Source organism: Tamandua tetradactyla, chromosome 25 (assembly GCF_023851605.1).
Source record: "Tamandua tetradactyla isolate mTamTet1 chromosome 25, mTamTet1.pri, whole genome shotgun sequence".
Taxonomy (NCBI): domain Eukaryota; kingdom Metazoa; phylum Chordata; class Mammalia; order Pilosa; family Myrmecophagidae; genus Tamandua; species Tamandua tetradactyla.
This window is the reverse complement of record NC_135351.1, coordinates 31,915,534-31,935,537: the sequence shown is the minus strand read 5'-3', so window position 1 is coordinate 31,935,537 and position 20,004 is coordinate 31,915,534. Positions and strand designations below refer to the sequence as shown.

The window sequence follows — 20,004 nt, the reverse complement described above, 5'->3', positions numbered from 1 at the left end:
CCTGGGCAACCCTCAAAGCTCACACTAGTTTAAGAATGCCACACAGACTTGGCCAAGGGCTCCACTGAGCATCGCAGCTCAAGCTCACCCTCTGCACGCTGCTGCGGCTGTGCCTTCCCTTCCAAAGGCGCTGATCTCAAGCTGGTGCTGAGTTCCATCTTCCAGGCTGTTTTCCAAGGAATCCACCAAGTGGTTCTCTCAGAGAAATAACCCCTGGCCAACTACATTTCCCAGCTGCCTGCTACATGCAGCAGGCCAGAGTAAGCCAAAGGGACACACCAGAAGGAGACTGGAGATGGAAAGGAGACGTGAGACTCTTTCTCCCCTGCTCCCCGGCTTCTGGGAGAGCCCCCCAAATGACTTTATCTTTCCAGGATCCCAGCTCCTACTCCTACAGGGAAGCCCCACTACACAAGCGCAGGTTTCACTCCTTTTTCCCTTTGCCTCTCCTGCCCCCACGGTCATGCCAGCTCCCTTCTGTTGCTCTTCTCCTTACCCTACCATCCTGTTTGTTTTCAGCTCTTCCAGTGTCTCTGTAACTTGTTCCTCTAAGAAATATCCTTGATTAAATCACAAGGTACGGCCTCTTGGTTTTGTATTGTACCCTGATGATACATGCAGACAATCAGACCAAATATACAATATATATAAATATTCATATTTTTAAATATATTTTCAATGCCTCCCAAGACGTGATTTGAGCTAAATTTAAAATAGGCAAAGAACTTCCCATTTTGAAAATTCACCTGTTTTATAATTCTCAGAATACCTAGATGCCACATACAAAAAAAGCATTACTTGAATCTTGCTTCAGCTGGATTTCAAGGACAAGTACACCACCAAAAAATATCCTGAAAACTATTTCTTTGAGGCTATGATTGAGAAAGATATGACTCATTAAATAAAAGGAGGTTGTTTTTTTTTTTTTTAAGTTTAGTTAAGCTCTTCTGCTAAGAAAGGGAGGGAAAGTGCTTTGTGTATTGGACAGGACAGCTCTTCCTACCCTGGGGCAGAGGACAGAAGAGATGAAGTGAAAGGTAGAGACAGCCCCATGGATCTTATCCAGAAGACGTGGTTCTTCTTGTCTAGGCAGGGATCTTGTCTAGGCAAGTGCTGGGTCAGGGATGAAGTGCAAAAGGTGGAAAGAACATCATGTGCAGGTAAGTTTATTTGATACATTCCTGTGCCACTTTTTCTTTCTGAAATTTTTGGAACAAAGTCACAGAACAACTGCATTTATTCTTGGAAAATGGGTTCAATGGGACAAGACTGAAAAAAGACACTATACAGGAGATTTTTAGTAATTCTAGAGAATGGGAAATAGCAGAATAGGGAGATACAACCATTTATTTTCTGTAACGACCTAGTGGTTACTCAATCACAATTATACTAACAACCTAAAGACAGAATTAAAAATTGGTAATGGCTACATGGGTTTATAATTTGGAAGGCAAAGCAACCTTAGAAATGGGCCACCTTTTAAAGTGTATTTTAAGGCTTGTCATGCATTCATTTGGATGAAACGCTCAAAAATATACTTATCAGAACATTCACGACTTCCCCCTCTTAAGTAATTTATTTTGTTATTTTAGCAAATGTTTCTTGAACAGGTAGTATATATATTTTCATTATTAGGTGCTGAAAGAACTACAAAAGTAGGGGGAAACTATAACACCCTTGTCTGTAAGAGCCAGCCAAAAGAAGCTTCTAAGATGACAAAAATGTTGTACATATTTGCATTGTCCAATAGGCAGCAACCGGTCACACGTGGCCTTTGAAACCTTGAAATGTGGCTACTACAACTGAAGGACTGAATGTTTCCTATTTCTTGACTTGAATTAATTTAAATTGTGATAGTCATGAGATGGCCAAGCAAAAAATAAGCCTGGTCTTTCTACAGCCACCCTGTTCCCTTGAATTTGTTCCTGCCACTAAAGTTCAAATTCTCCCTCCAAAATATAAATTACTTCTTGTCACTAGGAACAAAATAAAAACAAAACCAGCAAAAAGACTTCAGTGATTTTTCAATTGCTCTGAAAACAAAAATCAAAAGCCTGACTACAGTTAGGTTGCATATATGTCACCAGAATAAAAACCCATAGAACTGTGCAACACAAACAGTGAACCCTAATTAAACTATGGACCATAGTTAATTGTCAAATTATAATAATATTGTTTAATCAATTATAACAAAGGTACCACACTAAAGCAAAATGTTAATAATAGGGAAAATTGGGGGGGGGGGGGGGACAATATGGGAACTCTGAACTACCTGCATGTTTTTTCTATATACCTACAACTGCTCTAGTAAAATAAATAAATAAACAAAGCCTAAGATGGTCTGCAAGATCCACCAGGCCTGGCCCCTGGCAACCTAATTTTTCCAACACCTCTCACAGCATCCAGCTCTCTGCACGTGCCGCTCCCTCTCCTGGGAGTACTCTTGTGCTCGCCTGGCACTTCCTCGGGGATGCCTTCTCAGATGTCCACCACAGCAGCCTCATGAACAGCTCCCAGGGAGCATGTATCACAGCTGCAGTGTGAGAGAGCCTTGTGTGATTCTCGGATAAACAGCCAGTCCTTGCAGAGATGAGCAACGAGAGCAGCAAGTACTCGTTCCCTCCCACCATGACCACATCGGCACCAGCCTCTAGCACAGGGCAGCTCACACAGGAGGCATTCTTTAAATATTTCTTGGATAAATTACTAACCATGACAATAATAATTATTATTATTTATTATTTTATATTAGAATACAGGTAGTCTGCAGATATTAATTTATTTAACCCTCGCAACAAACTTATGAGGTTGCCACTCCTATGATCCCCATTTCACAAATGAGGAAACTAAGGCACAGAGAAGTTAGAAGACTTGCAGAAGGTCACACAGCACTGAGTGGCAGAAACAGGATTTAAAGCCCAGCAGTATGGCTCCAGATTCTGTTCCACAATCGCTAAGCTCTACGGCCCCTAAATGATTAAGTGGCAACTGAGTGGTTCAGAGACTGGACCAGAGAGAAGTTAGGAATATTTCATGTGAGCGAATAAACTGAACTGGATCCTAAGGGGTGCCTAGTGTTGGGTGAGAAAAGAAAGGTGAAAACATCACTCTTGGGAGAGAAAACAGAAATAACCTGTACATTGTGTGTCTGGAGAGCAGCACAAATCTGAGCCGGATTACTGTCTGAGCTGACAGTAAATGGAAGGTTCATTTAGGCAGAGCTGAAATATTTGTAGGAAGACGTTAACTGAAAAATATAGATCCCTTCGAATGCTTAAATCCAAGTTAGGTATTTATTATAATGCAGAGGGAACCCCAATGCTCCACTGAGAGGCAGAGGCCAGACCATCTACCCATCAGCCAAAAGGTTTGCTCCCTCTACTTCACAGAATTGTGCCAGTTAAGGGAATTCAGTGCTTGGCATAGGGTCTGACCAACATTAAACTCAACAAAAGCATGTGTGTATTGAACAAACACTTTGCAGCACCAACTATCTGCAAGGCTCTCTTCTCTGTGCCTGATGAACAGTAACTGATAAATGGCTACACAGGTATGCCATGCGCCTTTAGGACCTGCCATGGATGGATAAAGCTGTCCATGATCACACCTCAAATGACAAGGTGTGCTGGTACTCAAGTCATGAGAAGCAAGACCAAAAAGGAGGTTGAGCACAGAATACACATTTACCCAAGGGGGTTGCGGCAGTTTCTGAGAAATTCTGAGCAGTAAAGTCATTATTTTAGGAGAACTGTAATACTCTAGCCATGAGAAAGAGGTCAAAATGTGTGTCAAGGAGACGGAGCTGAGGAATGATGTATAAAACTGATGATGTGGACTAGAATAAAAAATTATTGAGAACCATTATGAATTGAATTGCTTTTACCAAAAAAGACATGCTGAAGTCCTCACCTCCAGGACCTCATAATGTGTCCTACTTGGAAATAAGGTCCTTATAGATAGAATTAGGCAAGTTAAAATGAGGGCAGGCTGGAGTAGGGTGGGCCCTCTATCTTCTAGGACTGGAGTCCTCAGGATAGGAAATTGAGACACAGACAGAAAGAGGTCTTCCTGTAAATTGCAGGTAAGAAGCCAGGGGAGAGGCATGGAGCAGATGCTCCCCTGCAGCTTTCAGAGGGAGCACAGCCCTGCCTGCACCTTGATTTAGGACTTCTGGCCTCCAGAATCGTGAGACAATACATTCCTACTGTTTTACGCCACCCAGTTTGTGGGACTTTGGCAGTCCTCGGAAGCTAAGACAGGGACTGATTATCTGTAAAATATGGATAGGAATTATTTCAAAGATTGCCCCTTGAATTAAGTTTAGTAAACCAAAAGTACCAAAACTCTCTTCAGGGAAGGCATACCAAACAGCTGTCTAACAATGGTAAAGTCTCAAAATTCAAAATCATTTGGATTTTGAATATAAACCCAAAAAGGATGCAGAACAATATATCCAGTATGATGCTATTTTTGTCTAAAAATAACAGATGCACAGAGAGAAATAAACAAAAATATTAATAGCAGATAAGACAAAAATAATTTTTATTTTCTACTTTATATTTTTCTTCATTTTCCCCAATATATCATATTTTATAACAAATATTTTATAATATTGGAAGCTATCAAGACTGTAGGCCCACCTAACTTAAATTGCTGTATTGAGACAGGAAAACAGAAAATCAGAGGAGTGAAATTCAAAGGTCACATAGCAAATAAGTCTTATAAGCCAAGTTTAACACTTTTTATATAAGCCCCTGTCTCTCAAGACCTTTGTCTGTATCATTCCAGAAATATCAATGTTTCTTTTTTTCTTCCAAAATTTCCAAAATACCTTTATATGGCAACATTCTTCACACTTACTTTCTTTGAGTAGATCAATAAGGCATTTAAATAGTATACAAGGACAGTTTTGTACTTACTTTCCTGGTTAACCCAGGAATAAATAAGATCTGCTTAGTCTATTCATACAGCTCCTTGCCCCACACTCTTCCAGCTTTCACCTGTTTACTAGTCTCCAGCCTATTCTAATCCAAATGATACTGAATAGCAGCTTATATAGGACGCCAGTGTGTTTGGCCCAAGAAGTATGGAAAAAAAAAATCTGTGCCAAAGACATTTAACCTTATTCAACACCACCTGAAAACAAAACAAAACAAAAAACCCTGGTATAAGATTTCTTTGTTTTGGTTTTGTGTCAAGCATATTGTTGATTGTTGAGAAGGTGCAGCAGTGGAAATTTTGAATGGAAAAGTTCTACTGATGGTGCGATGTAAAGACTGCAGAGACAGCCCGAGAGATGGCTGGTTGAACTGGAAAGAGTGAATGCTATCAGATAACCACAAGCGCAGAAGATTGGCACTGAAGACAGCAGTAATGGGACCAATCAAGGAACAAGCCGGGGCCGAGTAAGGAAAAGGCAATTAGAGTCCAAGGGAAAAAAAAAGAGAGCACAGGTAGTCCTAAGAGATAGAAACTGCACACCAGAAGGGAGGTGAGAGACTTCGCCATGATCTGTGCACACCCCACAAGTAATGGGGTTACTTTTATGAATAAAGTTAAGGGCCAAATCCGACGAGCAAAACCACCCTTTCCACCCAACGTCACCACAGTTGAAGTCACTAGGGGACATCGGTAATTGTTTTTAATCACAGCATCATATATGAAGTCAATGTCAGAGCAAAGGTTGAGTAGAACTTCCAGCTAAAGAAATTCCAGTTGCTTGCCTTCTGCACCACCTCCTCGTCCTAGGAGCATTGCTTTGCAAACTTTCATATGTACAAATTCCCTGAGGATCTTGTGAAAAGACAGGTTCTGGTTCAGAAGGTCTGGGCCAGGGCCCGTTTTAACAAGTTCCCAGGGGGTGATGCCAGTGCTGCTGGCTCTGCTGGCCTCACATTGAGTAGCAAAGATGTAAAGTGCCTTCCAAAAAAGGAAAAATAAAAATTCACAGTCATGCTGAAATTTATGGATAATTACAAGAAATATGACTGCTTATGCAGGGTACACTATGTGCTGCTGTATATTAAGCATTTTGCATAAGGTATCTAATTTAATTCTTCCAACATCCTCTAATGTCTTCTATCATCTCTATTTTATAGCTATGGAAAGTGACAGACAGGGTAACTTATTTGCCTGAGTTCAAACAGCTAAATAACAGTGCCAGGATTTGAATCCAATTCTGTCTGATTTCATGGATATTCCTTAATAAGTATCAAAGGTAATATTATCTTGGAAAGTCCCCACATTTCCCTATACCATGATTTCTTCATCTCTATCGTGGGGATAATGGCAGAATCCATGGCATGGATCAAATGAGGTGGGAGATGTGCAAGTATTTTGAAATCTAAAAAGACTTTACAAAAAGATACAATGTAATTCGCTGATTTTCCTATGCATCTTAATCTCCCTACCCCGTTCTTCAGATATTACTGAATATCCCTTAAAGCAGTTATTCTCAAAATTTCTGTGTTACGGAAGCCATAGACACCTGTTAAGCCATCTTTGCCCAGACCGTACCTACGCCACTTCCTTCTCACTCAGGGGAAATTACCACCAGATAGGCATCTTCAGGCCTCGCCACCCCCGCCACCATCTGCTGTTCCACACCTGGAGGAAATGTTAAGTCTAATGAAAAGGCCAGGCCAAACCTTAAACCCAGTAACTGGGAACGAGCAGCCCCAGGTGCTTATCAGAACGAGAATTCACAGTGGCAAGGTCCCCTCATCTCAGAGTGGGTGAAAACCACACTCAGTTTAGATGTGTCTCTCTTCTCTGGCACAAAGTGGGGCATGCGGAGCTGTCATCTACCATCCCTGTCTTAAGCAGTTTCCGGTCACCCCAGGAGATGGGCCATGATGGAACTACTTCCCACACTCTTTAAAAGAACGTTTTTGTTGTTGTAAAATATAACGCATATACAAAGCAAAGAAACAAAAAAGCAATAATTTTCAGAGCACACTTCAATAAGTAGTTACAAAATAGATTCCAGAGTCTGTCATGGGCTACCATTCCACCATCTAAGATTTTTCCTTCTAGCTATTTCAAAATGCTGGAGGCTAGAAGGAATATTAATATAATTATTCTGCAGTCATACTCATTTGTTAAATCCTATTTTCTCTAATATAACTCCTCCTTCTCCTTTGATCTTTCTCCTAACCTGCAGGGATCTTTGGGCAATGCTCATTCATGACTTTTTCATATTGAGAAGGGGTATCAATACTAAAGGATAAGGGGACGAAATTAACTGATAATCTTGGAAGACTGGTCCCTCTGGGTTTCACGATTTATCTGACCTAGGGACCCTCCAACAATTATAAGTTCCAGGAAGGCAAAGTTAGTGCATGAAACCTTTATAGCCTCAGTTCAAGCCCTAGGTTTTCTGAAGAGTCAATAGGAGTGATGTTGGTTGGAGTTAAGCAAACCATGGCAATTAGCACAATCTAACTGATGCTTACATAAGAGTAGCCTCCAGAATCACTTGTTCTTCTGCTCTTCTGAATTCTTTGTACTGTGTAAGTGACAAAGAGATTATTTTCTGTTCTAGTTTGCAAACTTCCAGAATGCGAAATGGAACAGCTCTTAAAAAGGGAAATTTATTAAGTTGCAAATTCACATGTTCTAAGGCTGTGAAAATGTCCAAATTAAAGCAGAGCTACAGATACGTCCAATCTAAGGCATGCAGGAAAAGATACCTTGGTGCAAGAAGGCCAGTGACATTCAAGGTTTTTCTCTCAACTGGAAAAGCACATGGCAAACATGGCGACATCTGCTAGCTTTCTCTCCAGGCTTCTTATTTCATGAAGATCCCCCGGGCGCATTTTCCTTCTTCATCTCCAAAGGTCTCTGGTTGTGTGGGCTCTAAAGCTTTTTCCAAAATGATTCCCTCTTAAAGGGCTCCAATGTGCAACCCTACCTTGAATCTTCATGGAAACCATCTAATCAAAAGTTACCACCCATAACTGGGTGGGTCACATCTCCATGGACACAATCAAAAAGCTCCCTATCAGCAACACTGAATGAGGATTAAATAACTTGGCTTTTCTGGGGTACACAACAGATTCAAACTGGCACATTTGCCCTTTCTGGATTCTGTATTCTGTGCAATTAATAAAGGGATTATCTGCTGAAAGTTTCTGTTGTGTTCTGAATCTTTGTTCCCATGATGCAGGATTGTAGCAACTCCACATTCTAGCCTCTGTATCCCTTTAAGCTCAGAAAACTTACTGAGAACCCCAAGAAACCATTTCAATAGCTGCTGATATTGTCCTTTAAAACTATACCACAATTTGACAAGTTTACATTCCTAAAGGTAAATTGCAACATGAAACTTGAGATCATATTAATGAACTTTTCATACTCTGTACATTAAAATCCATTAATAACCTTGCACCTTGAAATTTGTAACATCATCTATTGGTCATTTGGAAAATATTCATTCATTAAGTTATGCAACTGTTCCAAACATTGATACTTCATTGTACAATATCAAAAACAAATAAATAAATCACAGCTGTGACTATCATCACCAATTTCACTGGATGAATCTTTAAGGATTGGGAAGCTGTCAAGCTCACAATGGGAGATTCATCCAAGTTTTCCAAAATCCTAATTTCTCATTGAGAGCTTGCATTTTATAATAGGCAACAGTTATTTTCATCTGTTTTCTTGCAATGACAAGATAACATAATTTGTTTTTTGGAAAATATGTATCAAAAGTTCAAGTCTGAATAACCAATTTGTCAGCTGTTCTTTCAAAAAAAGATGCTGTTCCATGAAAACAGCAGCCAGTTCAGCTCACAACTCTGAAGAATCGAGCCATTGCTTTACCTCAAGAAAACAGTGGTACTTCAGTAGACAGTGTACTGTATGGGTACATCCAGTTTTGCTACACAGAATATTAAAAAGACTAATAATCTAAGGTTGAAATTTATTGCAATATGCCTCATCAAGGGCATTTCTACTGCTTCACCAAGGACATTCTTTCAAATGAAATTGGCTTTTTTCCCTATTGCAAGTGCGCAACTACTTGCATAGTTTGTAACCACTGCCTTGAGTTCTACAAAGGTACCGGCAGTTTTATGCACAATTGCTTTTACACCATCATCATCAACCCAGTGAAAAGGGCAAAAATCATCTTGATATTGTTGTTAAAAATCTTAGGAAAAAAATATTAGTAGCCCCAGGCCCTGCTGACCATACTCTGAGAACTGCCGCTTTAAATATTTTGGCTGAAACTTTCTTTGTGCTACCTGTTTTGTGTTTTGCTTATAAACGTATTCATCTAAAATCATATAAAGGTACTTGTTCTAGTTTGCTAGTTGCCAGAATGCAATATACCAGAAACAGAATGGCTTTTAAAAAGGAAACTTTAGTAAGTTGCTAGTTTACAGTTCTAAGGCCAAGAAAATGTCCCACTTAAAACAGCTCTATAGAAATGTCCAATCTAAGGCATCCAGGGAAAGATACCTTGGTTCAGAAAGGCCGATGAAGTTCAGGGTTTCTTTCTCAAGTGGAAGGGCACATGGTGAACACAGTCAGAGTTTCTCTCTCACCAGGAAAGGCATATGATGAATACGGTCAGGGTTCCTCTCTCATCTGGAAGGGCACATGGCGAACATGGCATCATCTGCTAGCTTCTTCTCCTGGCTTTCTGTCTCATGAAGCTCCCCGGGAGGCATGTTCCTTCTTCATCTCCAAAGGTCACTGGCTGGTAGACTCTGCTTCTCGTGGCTATGTCGTTCTGCTTTGCTCTCTCTGAATCACTCTCATGCTCCAAAATGTTTCCTCTTTTGCAGGGCTTCAGAAACTAATCAAGACCCACCTGAATGGGTGGAGACATGTCGTCACCTAATTCAGTTTAATAACCACTCTTGATTAAATCACATCTCCAGGGAGATGATCTCATTACAGATTCAAACATACAGTATTGAATAGGGATTATTCTGCCTTTACAAAATGGAATTTTGATTAAAACATGGTTTTTCTAGGGGACATACATCCTTTCAAACCAGCACAGTACTCAAAAGCAATATGAGACCTAAATGGAAAAAAACCTCATAATGACAGTTGTATTTATATTGCTGCACAACAGCATCATTAAAAACTACCAGGGTTTGTTTTCTGTTCTGTCTGCCCATCAAAGCCTCCACAATCCCAGGTGGCACATTAAGGCCCACTTTTGTTCAAGCCCAAAAGCTATCCAAGGTAAAGAAACCAGTTTTAGGAACAAACTACTTTCTCAGGAATATTCTTCTGAAAACTGATGAACTTTAAGGCTCCCAAATCACACCTGGGATAGAATTTTTGCTAGTTAAATATGTGCAAAATCCTAAGAAACAGAAAGAAAATGATCAATCCATAAATGAGATGTTTGTGAAAACCCCCTCTCCCCAGGATGACTTTACCATCATGAAGCTCCAATTCCCTATGTTACAATTTTCTAAAATGTATCAAGAGGGAAACTCACATTAAGAAGAAGAAAACCACATTCCCAAAAGGTTGCCTACACTGGAAGCTCAAAATAGCATGTGATTACCAGCATCATGCTGATAAAAAGTGTGCTGATTTTGGCTTCCACCCAGGGAAATTTAGTTACCGAACTACCAAAAGGCACAGTATGTCTCACTAGCCAAGCAATCTTTGGTGCCACCACTAGAAATCTTTCTGATTCAAATTACATATTGTTTATATTAGAGTGGGCAAAGGAGAGATGGTAACCCATTGGCAGACAAGGACAGGGGAGACAGGATGGAATAGTTAGTCATCATGGAGAAGGTGAATAGATGGATGGATGGCATTAGCCATCATTCCAAAATAAAAATCTGTAGTTGCAAATCCTAAAGTTCAGTTATCATAATCTACCACTTAGTAATGGTGTGACTTTTGCCTACAAACTTAACCCATTGTTTCTTAAACCAGCATCTGAATAACCTAAGATACTTCCTAAAATGCAAATAGGTATATATTTGATATATTGTTACTAGGTATATACTTGGAAGCATTGAAAGCAGGGACATAAATGGACATTTGCACACCAGTGTTTATGGTGGCATTATTCATTATTTCCAATGGGTGAAGGGAGCCCCAGGGTGCATTGACTGATGAGCAGAAGGGCAGAAAGGAATGAGTCATGAGGCATGCAATGAGGTGATTGAACCATAAAAACATTATGTTAGGTGAAATTAGCCAGAAATGAAAGGATAAATATTGTATGGTCTCACTAACATAAACTAGCTATAAAGAACAGTTTCTGAGAATTAAATTCGAGAGTATAGATTATCAGGAGATAGAATGTGGGCAGAGATTGGGTAATTGATGTTTAAGGAGTACAGAATGTTCAATGAGGCTCATTGTAAAGGTTCCTAGATTGTAAGCTCTTACAGAAGTCACATTTATTCCCAAGTTTTAACTGTTATCTCTAAATTCTTAGAGGCTGTACACTTTGTGTATAACCTGTATCATTCCCTGGAGCTTGGGTTATCTGTGTGACACTGAGACTCAGAGTTCTGCAGCTCTGAAAGTCAGCATTACTCCATACACACCTGTTAAAGTAGCTGAAAAAGAGATCAGACTTCAATTAGAGATGTCAATGAAGCTGATCTGGTTAGGACGAAGGTAAATCAAAATACAAGGTAAAGGATGATGTTGTCTGTATTTCAAAACTTCAAATTCTGTGTGAGACTAAAGGAAGAAATGTTTATTTGTCCAAAATTTAAATTTTCTGTTGCACACTATTTAATTTAACCTGTCTGGTCAGTTTAGTTAAACAACCTAATTGTATGGAACCTAGAATAGGGAATAAGATCTCGTTATTCTGTACAGGTTATTGTAATACCCTGATACGTTCCAGAATATTTGGGGCTGAAAATAAAAAGTATTTGCAAGGTCCCTTGAGGGACCGGAGAAAAACTAATATTAGTTTATTGGAACTAATAAACTTTTCCACCTGGGAAACCCCTGATAGTCTCACAAGCATTAGGAATTCCCAATTTAATAAGCCAAGCCTTTGACTTTGAGGTTTACCCTTATAAAACTTATTTCAGTAATGGCAAAGCTAGACCTACTTATAATTACTCCTAAGAGGCACCCCACGAGAACTGTTTTATTGCTCAGATGTGGGCTCTCTAAGTCAAACTCTGCAAATAAATTCACTACCCTCCCCGCTACATATGACAAGACTCCCAGGGGTGTAAGTCTCCCTGGCAATGGAGGACATGACTCCCAGGAATGAGTATGGCCCTGGCATCATGGGATTGACATGTCTTCTTGACCAAAAGGGGAAGAAAAATGAAAGTAAATAAAGTTTTGGTGGTTAAGAGATTTCAGATGGAGTCAAGAGGTCATTCCAGAGGTTACTCTTATGCAAGCTTCAGCCAGATATTACAAAACTGCCAGAGAATGCCAAGTCCCAACCAACAGTATTCCTGAAAATCTTAAAGAATACTTTAGGCTCTAACTAAGACTCTATAAAAGTTTTACCTATTAAGTTTATTTTTTCAGAAATTAACACCTCCAGAAGGCTCCTATGCCAGGTAAGCCCTGAAATCCAGAGGTACCAGTCTCTCCAAGAACATCAACCAGTTTCCTTCCTTTATCCCATTATGCTGATACCCCTTTTCAGCACAAAGTTAGAATAGTCATTACCCAGTTATCCCTAAAGATTGAGAGAATGATCAAATGAGAGAGAGGAGTTGTAACTAAAAAGTTAGGATTCAACACATGATTACGGCTACTGACTACAGATATTTCTTTTTAGTTTCTAGTATTCATTAAAATAGCCAGAGGGAAATACTTGAAATTGTTGAACTACTGTAATCCAGTAGTCTTGATCTTCAGTAATAACTGTATAACCATACAGCCTTCATCTTGAGGGCGTGTGATGGTAAAACCTTGTGACAGACTCCCTCTTTATCCAGTGTATGAGTAGACGAGTAATAAAAACATGAATGAAAAAAATGCACAATCCTCAGTTCCATTCAAACATACTCTCCACAAATTAAACAAGTTCCCATGTGATTCCTATGCACACAAGGTTTGAGGAACCTGACTGAATCCCTTTGAAGCTCAGTTTTCCTGTCTACATAGAATTTCATTGTCAATATACTTTCCTATTCAAAGCTATTGAGAATCAGTCAAGAATATGTGAGAAAATGCTTTCTAAACCTTCAAGTGTTATGTGAATGATTATAATACCTAAACTTTTACCACTTACTTTTCCACAAAGTCTTCTAAAGCTGAAAGCAAAGGAACAGAGAATAATGAAAATCAAGTAGATAGATGAAACAAGTCTTGCGACTGAACCTCAGATAACTAAAATACTGAGAATGGAGTGTTCTAGTTAATATTTAATTCAGCTTTCTGGTCATTCTTCTGAAAAATTTTTTGAAGTATTGTTTTATTTTCTCTTCTTGGTAAATAGATAATTTAGCTCTTATTTAACGTCAAAGGATTTTCCTATTGGGTCAGCATTCTGAATATCAGTTCTGTTCTATAGGATTTAGGCTTAGTAGAGTAAATCTATGTTCAGCCTTGAATTCATTTATTAAAAAGTTTCTTGTTTGTTGTTTGGGGGATATTTTATGGTTGATGGAAGCATGTTTGTTTTAACCAAAGGCAGACGTCTTCTTACAATTTGTAGTCCCAAAGCTTATTTGTTCCTAGGTTGTTTGGAAGTTGAAATGCCTCTGTGCCTAGCAGAAAGTTATAAATCACAACTAAGCTCCCTGGTTTGCCCTAAAAGCCCATGAACAAAATACATTTGCTGTTTTAAAAAATAAACACACACACAAACATTTTGCAATGGTATTCATCAAGTCAGAAAACAAAACTGAATATGAATTTTCATTTACCTTTAAAATTGGTATCTAAGAAAAAAAAGAATTGGTTGAAGGAAAATGAGAGGCTAATAGATAAAATTTCTGTAAAGGGCGGGCCATGGTGGCTCAGTGGCAGAATTCTTGCCTGCCATACCGCAGATCCAGTTTCAATTCCTGGTGCCTGCCCATGAAAAAAAAAAAAAAATTCTATAAAAACTTGGCTGGTAAATTCACTGTCCTCCCCATTACGTCAGGACATGACTCCCAAAGGTATAAATCTCCCTGACAATGTGGGACATGACTCCTGGGGATGAGTCTGGATCTGGTATCATGAGATTGAGAAAGATTTCTTGATCAAAAGAGGGAAGAGAAATGAAACAAAGGTTTCAGTGGCTGAGAGATTTCAAATACAATCAAGAGGTCATTCTGGAGGTTATTTTTATGTGTTATATAGATATACCTCTTTAGTTCTTAGTGTATTAGGATAGCTAGAAGGAAATACCTGAAATTGTTGAATCCAGTAGCCTTGATTCCTGAAGATGACTGTATAACTATATAGCTTTTACAGTGTGACCATGCGATTATGAAAACCTTGCGGCTAAAAGGGTGCAAGGGTAGCTCAGTGGCAGAATTCTCACCTGCCATGTGGGAGACCTGGGTTCAATTCCCGGTCCATGCACTTCCCCAGAAACAAACTAACAAGTAAAACAAACAAACAAAAATTCAACAAATGGTGCTGCAATAATGGGATACTCACATGGAAAAAAAATGAAATGTGACCCTACCATACAGTACGTAAATAACAAACAAAAACTTCTGGCTGACACTTGATCCAGTATATAGACAGATGATAAAAAAAAAATAAGGATAAATAAACAAACAGATAATAGGGGAGGATTAGGGTTTTGGGATGTTTGGGGTGTTTCTTTTCATTTTTATTTTTACTTTTAATCTTACATATATTTGTGGAAGGAGTAATGAAAATATTCAAAACTTGATTGTGGTGATGTACGCACAACTATACAATGATAATATGAACCAATGATTGTATCCTTTGGATAATTATATGGTATGTGAATATATATCAATAAAATTGCTCTAAAAAAAGAAAAAGGAAAAAAAATTTAACAATTTCTATAAAGATTTTTAAAAGAGGGCGGTATAATGGTGGCTCAGTGGCAGAATTCTTTCCTGCCAGGCCGGAAACCCGGGTTTGATTCCTGGAGCCTGCCCATGCCCCCCCCCCAAAAAAAAAAGTTTATAGCTCTGGTTCTTCATTATACAAAACAGGTATATTCTCTGTTAAGGACTGCCTTGGATTCTCCTGAGAGTCACAATTAGTATTTGGGGGGATGGGGAGGCAGGGGAAGACAAAACCAAGTATCCAGAGTTAACTGTACAAGTGGGATAGAAAGAGAAAAGAAAAGGTGTTAAAAGGGTAGCTGGGCAGCAGTGAGAAAGAGACTACTGGTGGTGGGGATAGCAGAGATGTAAATAGTAAGGAGAGAAAAGAGTAGCACATGGCTGAGGCAAAAGAAAGGAACAGAAACCCGAGCAGGAGAAAAGAGTTCCCTTCTGTAGACCAAGGACTGAATTGGGGTTGTGACTGCAAAGTCACCAAAACAGAAGGGTCTTGGGTTGAGTGAGGGAAATGCTCAATTGTACCCACAGGAATGGCCACCCGAGTGTATGTACTTCAGGAAATGCCCAATGGCTAGATTCCCGATACTGATTTCAAGTAGCCGTGGAGGCTCTGTTTGGTCTCCTCTCAGGCACATTGGTCATAGCTGGAATTTCTGCTTGTAGCTCAATCACTACCTCTTCCATCTCCCTATGCCTGAGTAAAATATCTCAGTTTTCATCTTATCCTTGGATTTATACCCAAGTATCTTGGGTATTCTGGTGCATCCATATTTGGATTCCTGATTTTAACTGGCTGTGTGGGTCTGTGCTTGTGGATGCAGTCTTCCCATCTTGTCCTTCACCATGTCAAAGTGCAACCCACTCTAACTGAAAATGAAGTTCATTCATTCATTCAGCCAAACTGGCACTGAGGGTTATGGGTCATATTCATAAACAGCCCTACACACCCTTGGTGCATTTAATTAGAACTGCAAAACATATACCATCAAGGACAACCACACAACTTCTCTGGCCTCTAGAATGCTCTGGTCATTTTAAAAGCAAATGCTAACTATGGCTTGACAAATATTCAATTTAATAAACCAAGGGTAATGTCAACCAGGAGCCTGAATAAGGATTTAAGAGCCATCTTGAATCTCCTCCATGCAGACTTCTACTAAAATAGAGGGTTGCAGGGGAAGGAAGAGAAGCTAAGCTAATAACTTTCACACCCAATTTCAGATAAACAACGCCATCTTGCCATTCACAAAGAACTCTTTCATCAAAAGCTGAAAGTAGTTTTCAATGACCACCACCCACACACAAAGCCCTTCACATACACACAGGTAAATGTATTCATAAGCACAGCAGAAGCTCACAAACACACACACAAAAAAATTCTTTAGGAGAGCCAACTGAAAATCGTATTGCCAAGTTGAAAAATCACCTGTCCCAAGGGAGGGATAAATAGGTGGACCACAGGAGATTTTTACGCTAGTGAAACTACTCTGTATGATACCCTAACAATACATGAATTTGTGCATTTATCAAAAACCCATAGAACTGTACAATACAAAAAGCGAACCCTAATGTAAATTATGGACTTTAATTACTAACAGAATATAAGTATTGCTTCATCAACTGCAACAAATGTACCACACTAATGCAAAACATTAATAATAGGTGTGGGAGAGAAAATATGGGAACTTTCTACACTTTCCACTCAATTTTTCTCTAAACCTAAAACTGCTCTAAAGTTTATTTTTTTAAAAAGCCTGATCCTTTAAAACTATGCAAAGGAACAAGGAGGACATTTCAAATAAAAGAGAGTGATGTTTGTATTTTACACCTTGGAGTTTTCCATGGACTGGCTCATTTCCTACATTGAGCATTTCCAGGGCCTGGGCCAAAATCCTCTAGAGCAGAGCCTGTGGATCTTCCCCCAGGATCTAAAGCCACCTGGTATAAGCAAGGGTGGGGCAAGGTTTTTCCCTCCTGCATCCACTTTCTGTAGCCTCCATCATTCAGGCTTAATGAAGCAATTTCAGAAAAATGTAATAGGCATATTTCCATTGATTTATTATTTCTTTGCAAGATAACTTGCATGATAGATAAAAAGCCATGTGGCTAAAGAACACCTCAGTGAAAAGCCCTATCTAATCCCAATCCTAAAGTGTACGTGGTCCAATCAATCTATAGTATGCTGATGTTTTAACCTGAAAGAGAAATCCCAGCATTGCAGCTTCTCTTCAGCAGACATGTCCCAGACTGTCAAGTTCCTTTGAGACTTTTCCATTTGGAAGTGAACCATTTGGGGAAGATATGAGGTAAGGAGAGTATTGAAGAAGAGAAGAGAAAGAGCAAACAAGAGGTAGAGATTCACTCAGTTCAGTTATTAAATAAGGGTTCCAACAAAAAAAGCAATGAATTTGGTGTTCGCTTATTTATTAATACCCCATAGTGTTCCATCAAAAGATGTGAGGTAAGAATTCTTCCCAAGTTAACATGCGTTAAGCAAAAGACCCTCATCTAATGGGACTTTAAACTATTTCTGACTGTCCTTCTTGTGGAAATCCAAGCATATGTCCATGACCAGCGCCCATACTGAGTCATCAGAGCCTACCGGAATGCTGTTTGACCTGTTGGCTGCAGGCATCAAAATTGTTAGCCTCCAAGGCAGACCTTTGTTGATAATAGTTGTCGATCTGTAAGTAACTGGGTAGCAAAGACTGAAACACCAAATTTAGCAATTGGTACACCTTCCAAGGGCACTATGCATCTTTAGAAATGGTTTTATATTGAAGTTACACACAGATTGAACATACTGAATACCTCGTAGTGTGCTAAACACCAAAAGTTACCAATACTAAATCATTTAAGTGATTATATTGCAAAAGCTAAAATTTCTCATTAACGAAAACAAAACAAAAAACGATTCAATAGACTAAAATTAAATAAGTTCTCACCCAGATGGTGTGTTACAGACTCAATAAACAGCCATATGATGCAAAAATAAATATTGAGACACAAACAACACGTAGTTTGAGGCACTTCCCTTTGAACCTTGGGTTTCTTTTAAAATAGTAATTTATAGAACACCATCTCAAGTCAAGAAATGTTGGTTCCTCAAAGCACTGTAACATTTCCATGATACCCAAAATATAGTGAAAAGGAAATAATTACCACAAAAAGATTTCATAATTCAGAAAAGATATTTTCTACAGAACTTTTGCTCAATCATAATATTTAAGTGACAATACACCTTAGGTAATACTATACATAGAAACCTGTGTCTTCCATATAATACAATAAAACTAAATCGTCTCCTTGCAGTTTCAATGTATTTCCCCAGATACAATGCTCCATTTGACCCTAAGTACAATTCTCCGCCACCACAAAACAGTTACCACAGGTTTGGGGAGTTTGAGCTGCCTGGGGCCTCCTCAATGAACAGCTGAGAAAGCACCGACCCCAGCCTTGAACTCTCAGGTCCAGCATTTGCCACTTCAGATTTAGAGTGAAAAACAACTGCGATATTTCATAAAGCTGACTGTAGATCCTGCGAGCAGTCATAACAAAATAGAGGAATAAGGTAGTTTTGGTATCAACAAAAACCGTGTAGTGTGTCATGAGTGGGCAAAGAAACATAAACAGTGAACGAATGCTGTATAATGTATTACACTGCACAAATCACAAATTATGAGTATTGATGAAATTTCTTAACATCTGCAAAGAAATGCTGAGACAAAGTCAAAGGGAAAAGTGTTTCCTTGAGTTCTTGTTGAATCTTTTGAAACCTGAATCAGCAAATATAAGTCCAGTCATTGTACTGCACGCAGAGCCTCCCAAAGGAAATCAAACATCGCTGCAGCTTCCTAAAACCAACATCTTTGGGGTTGGGAGCTTTTTCTTTCAAAAAAAAAACGCATCTTTGCACATTAAGAAAAAATTTTTAAAAGCCAGCTTTCATAAAGAGACCCGTGAAGACTAGAGGAATACAAAAGAGCGCGCCGCGGAGGCTGTGGAGGGAAGGAGAGCGGCGTGGACCAGCCTCCGGCGGCGGCAGAGCAGGGCGCACCCGCCACGAGCGCTGGCACCCTCGGCTCTCCGCGGCGCCGTCCCGGGCGCGCCCCCACCTACCAGCGAGAGCACCTTGTAGGTGTTGGGGTCTTTGGCCGTGCGGGCGCCCTCCGTCTTCTCCAGCGGCTCGTCGCCCAGGTCCATGGGGGCCAGCAGCGACGCGGCCGCCTGCGGCTCCCCGGGCGCCGGGCCCGGGTGGCGGCCGTTCCCCGCCGGGCTCTCCCGGCATCCGCGCCCGCCCTCGCCGCGCTCCATGGTGCCCGGCTCGGTCCGCCGGCCGCCGCCGCCGCCGCCGCCTTTAAGAGGCCCGGGCGGCCCCGCCCCGCGCCGGCCCCGCCTCCCCGCCCGCCGGCCCGTGGCCCGCTGCCTGCCCGCCCGCGGCGCGGCGACAAGGGACAGCAACCCAATGCCCCGGACGGTCGCGCTTCCTGGCGATCGCCGGCCCGGGGCGCGGGGGTTATTTTGGGCGCTGGCGTGGGCGTGCCCTTCGCGTCCCCGCGAGCCCGCCGCGCGCCGGCTGGAGTCGCCGAGCCGTGGCCGCGAACCCCGGGGCAGGCGATCCTGGGGCCCCCAAATCAGGCGGGAGGTCGGGGACCAAGAGCAGAACCAGAGGGAGGCGGCCGCGGAGGCCCTCCAGCTTCCAAAGGGTGGGACACGTCGAGAGTGGGGCCCCGGGACGGACCGGTGTGTCTGGAAGACGTACAAATGGGCCCTAGGGTCGAGTGGTGGGAGGCGACTTGCTTTTTCCCCCTACGTGGACACCAAGAATCCCCTTAGAGTCGTGGCCACCGCTGCCCACGCTACTCTGAAAAGGAAGATTTTAAAATGCCTGTGCGTGGTTTTACAAGTGTGCACACGGGCGCACCTATAGTGGATGTTTAACTCTCCTCGGTTTTATGTGGGTTCTGAGTTCTCGTAGCTGCCTTTGTTTTAACATATTTTCCTTATTTTAATATATTACACTGTTTTAATATATTTACATCTTAGT

General features: G+C 40.7%; 1 protein-coding gene across 1 annotated transcript in view; it reads right to left on the bottom strand.

The window, feature by feature from the left end:
- ENPP1 (ectonucleotide pyrophosphatase/phosphodiesterase 1) overlaps positions 1–19,271 on the bottom strand; it is a 94,971-nt gene extending 75,700 nt beyond the window's left edge. Inside the window, exon 1 of the mRNA XM_077143973.1 lies at positions 19,077–19,271. Within this exon, the coding sequence (XP_077000088.1) occupies positions 19,077–19,271 (195 nt within the window). The remainder of the gene's footprint in view (positions 1–19,076) is intronic.
- Between the last annotated feature and the right edge of the window lie 733 nt (positions 19,272–20,004).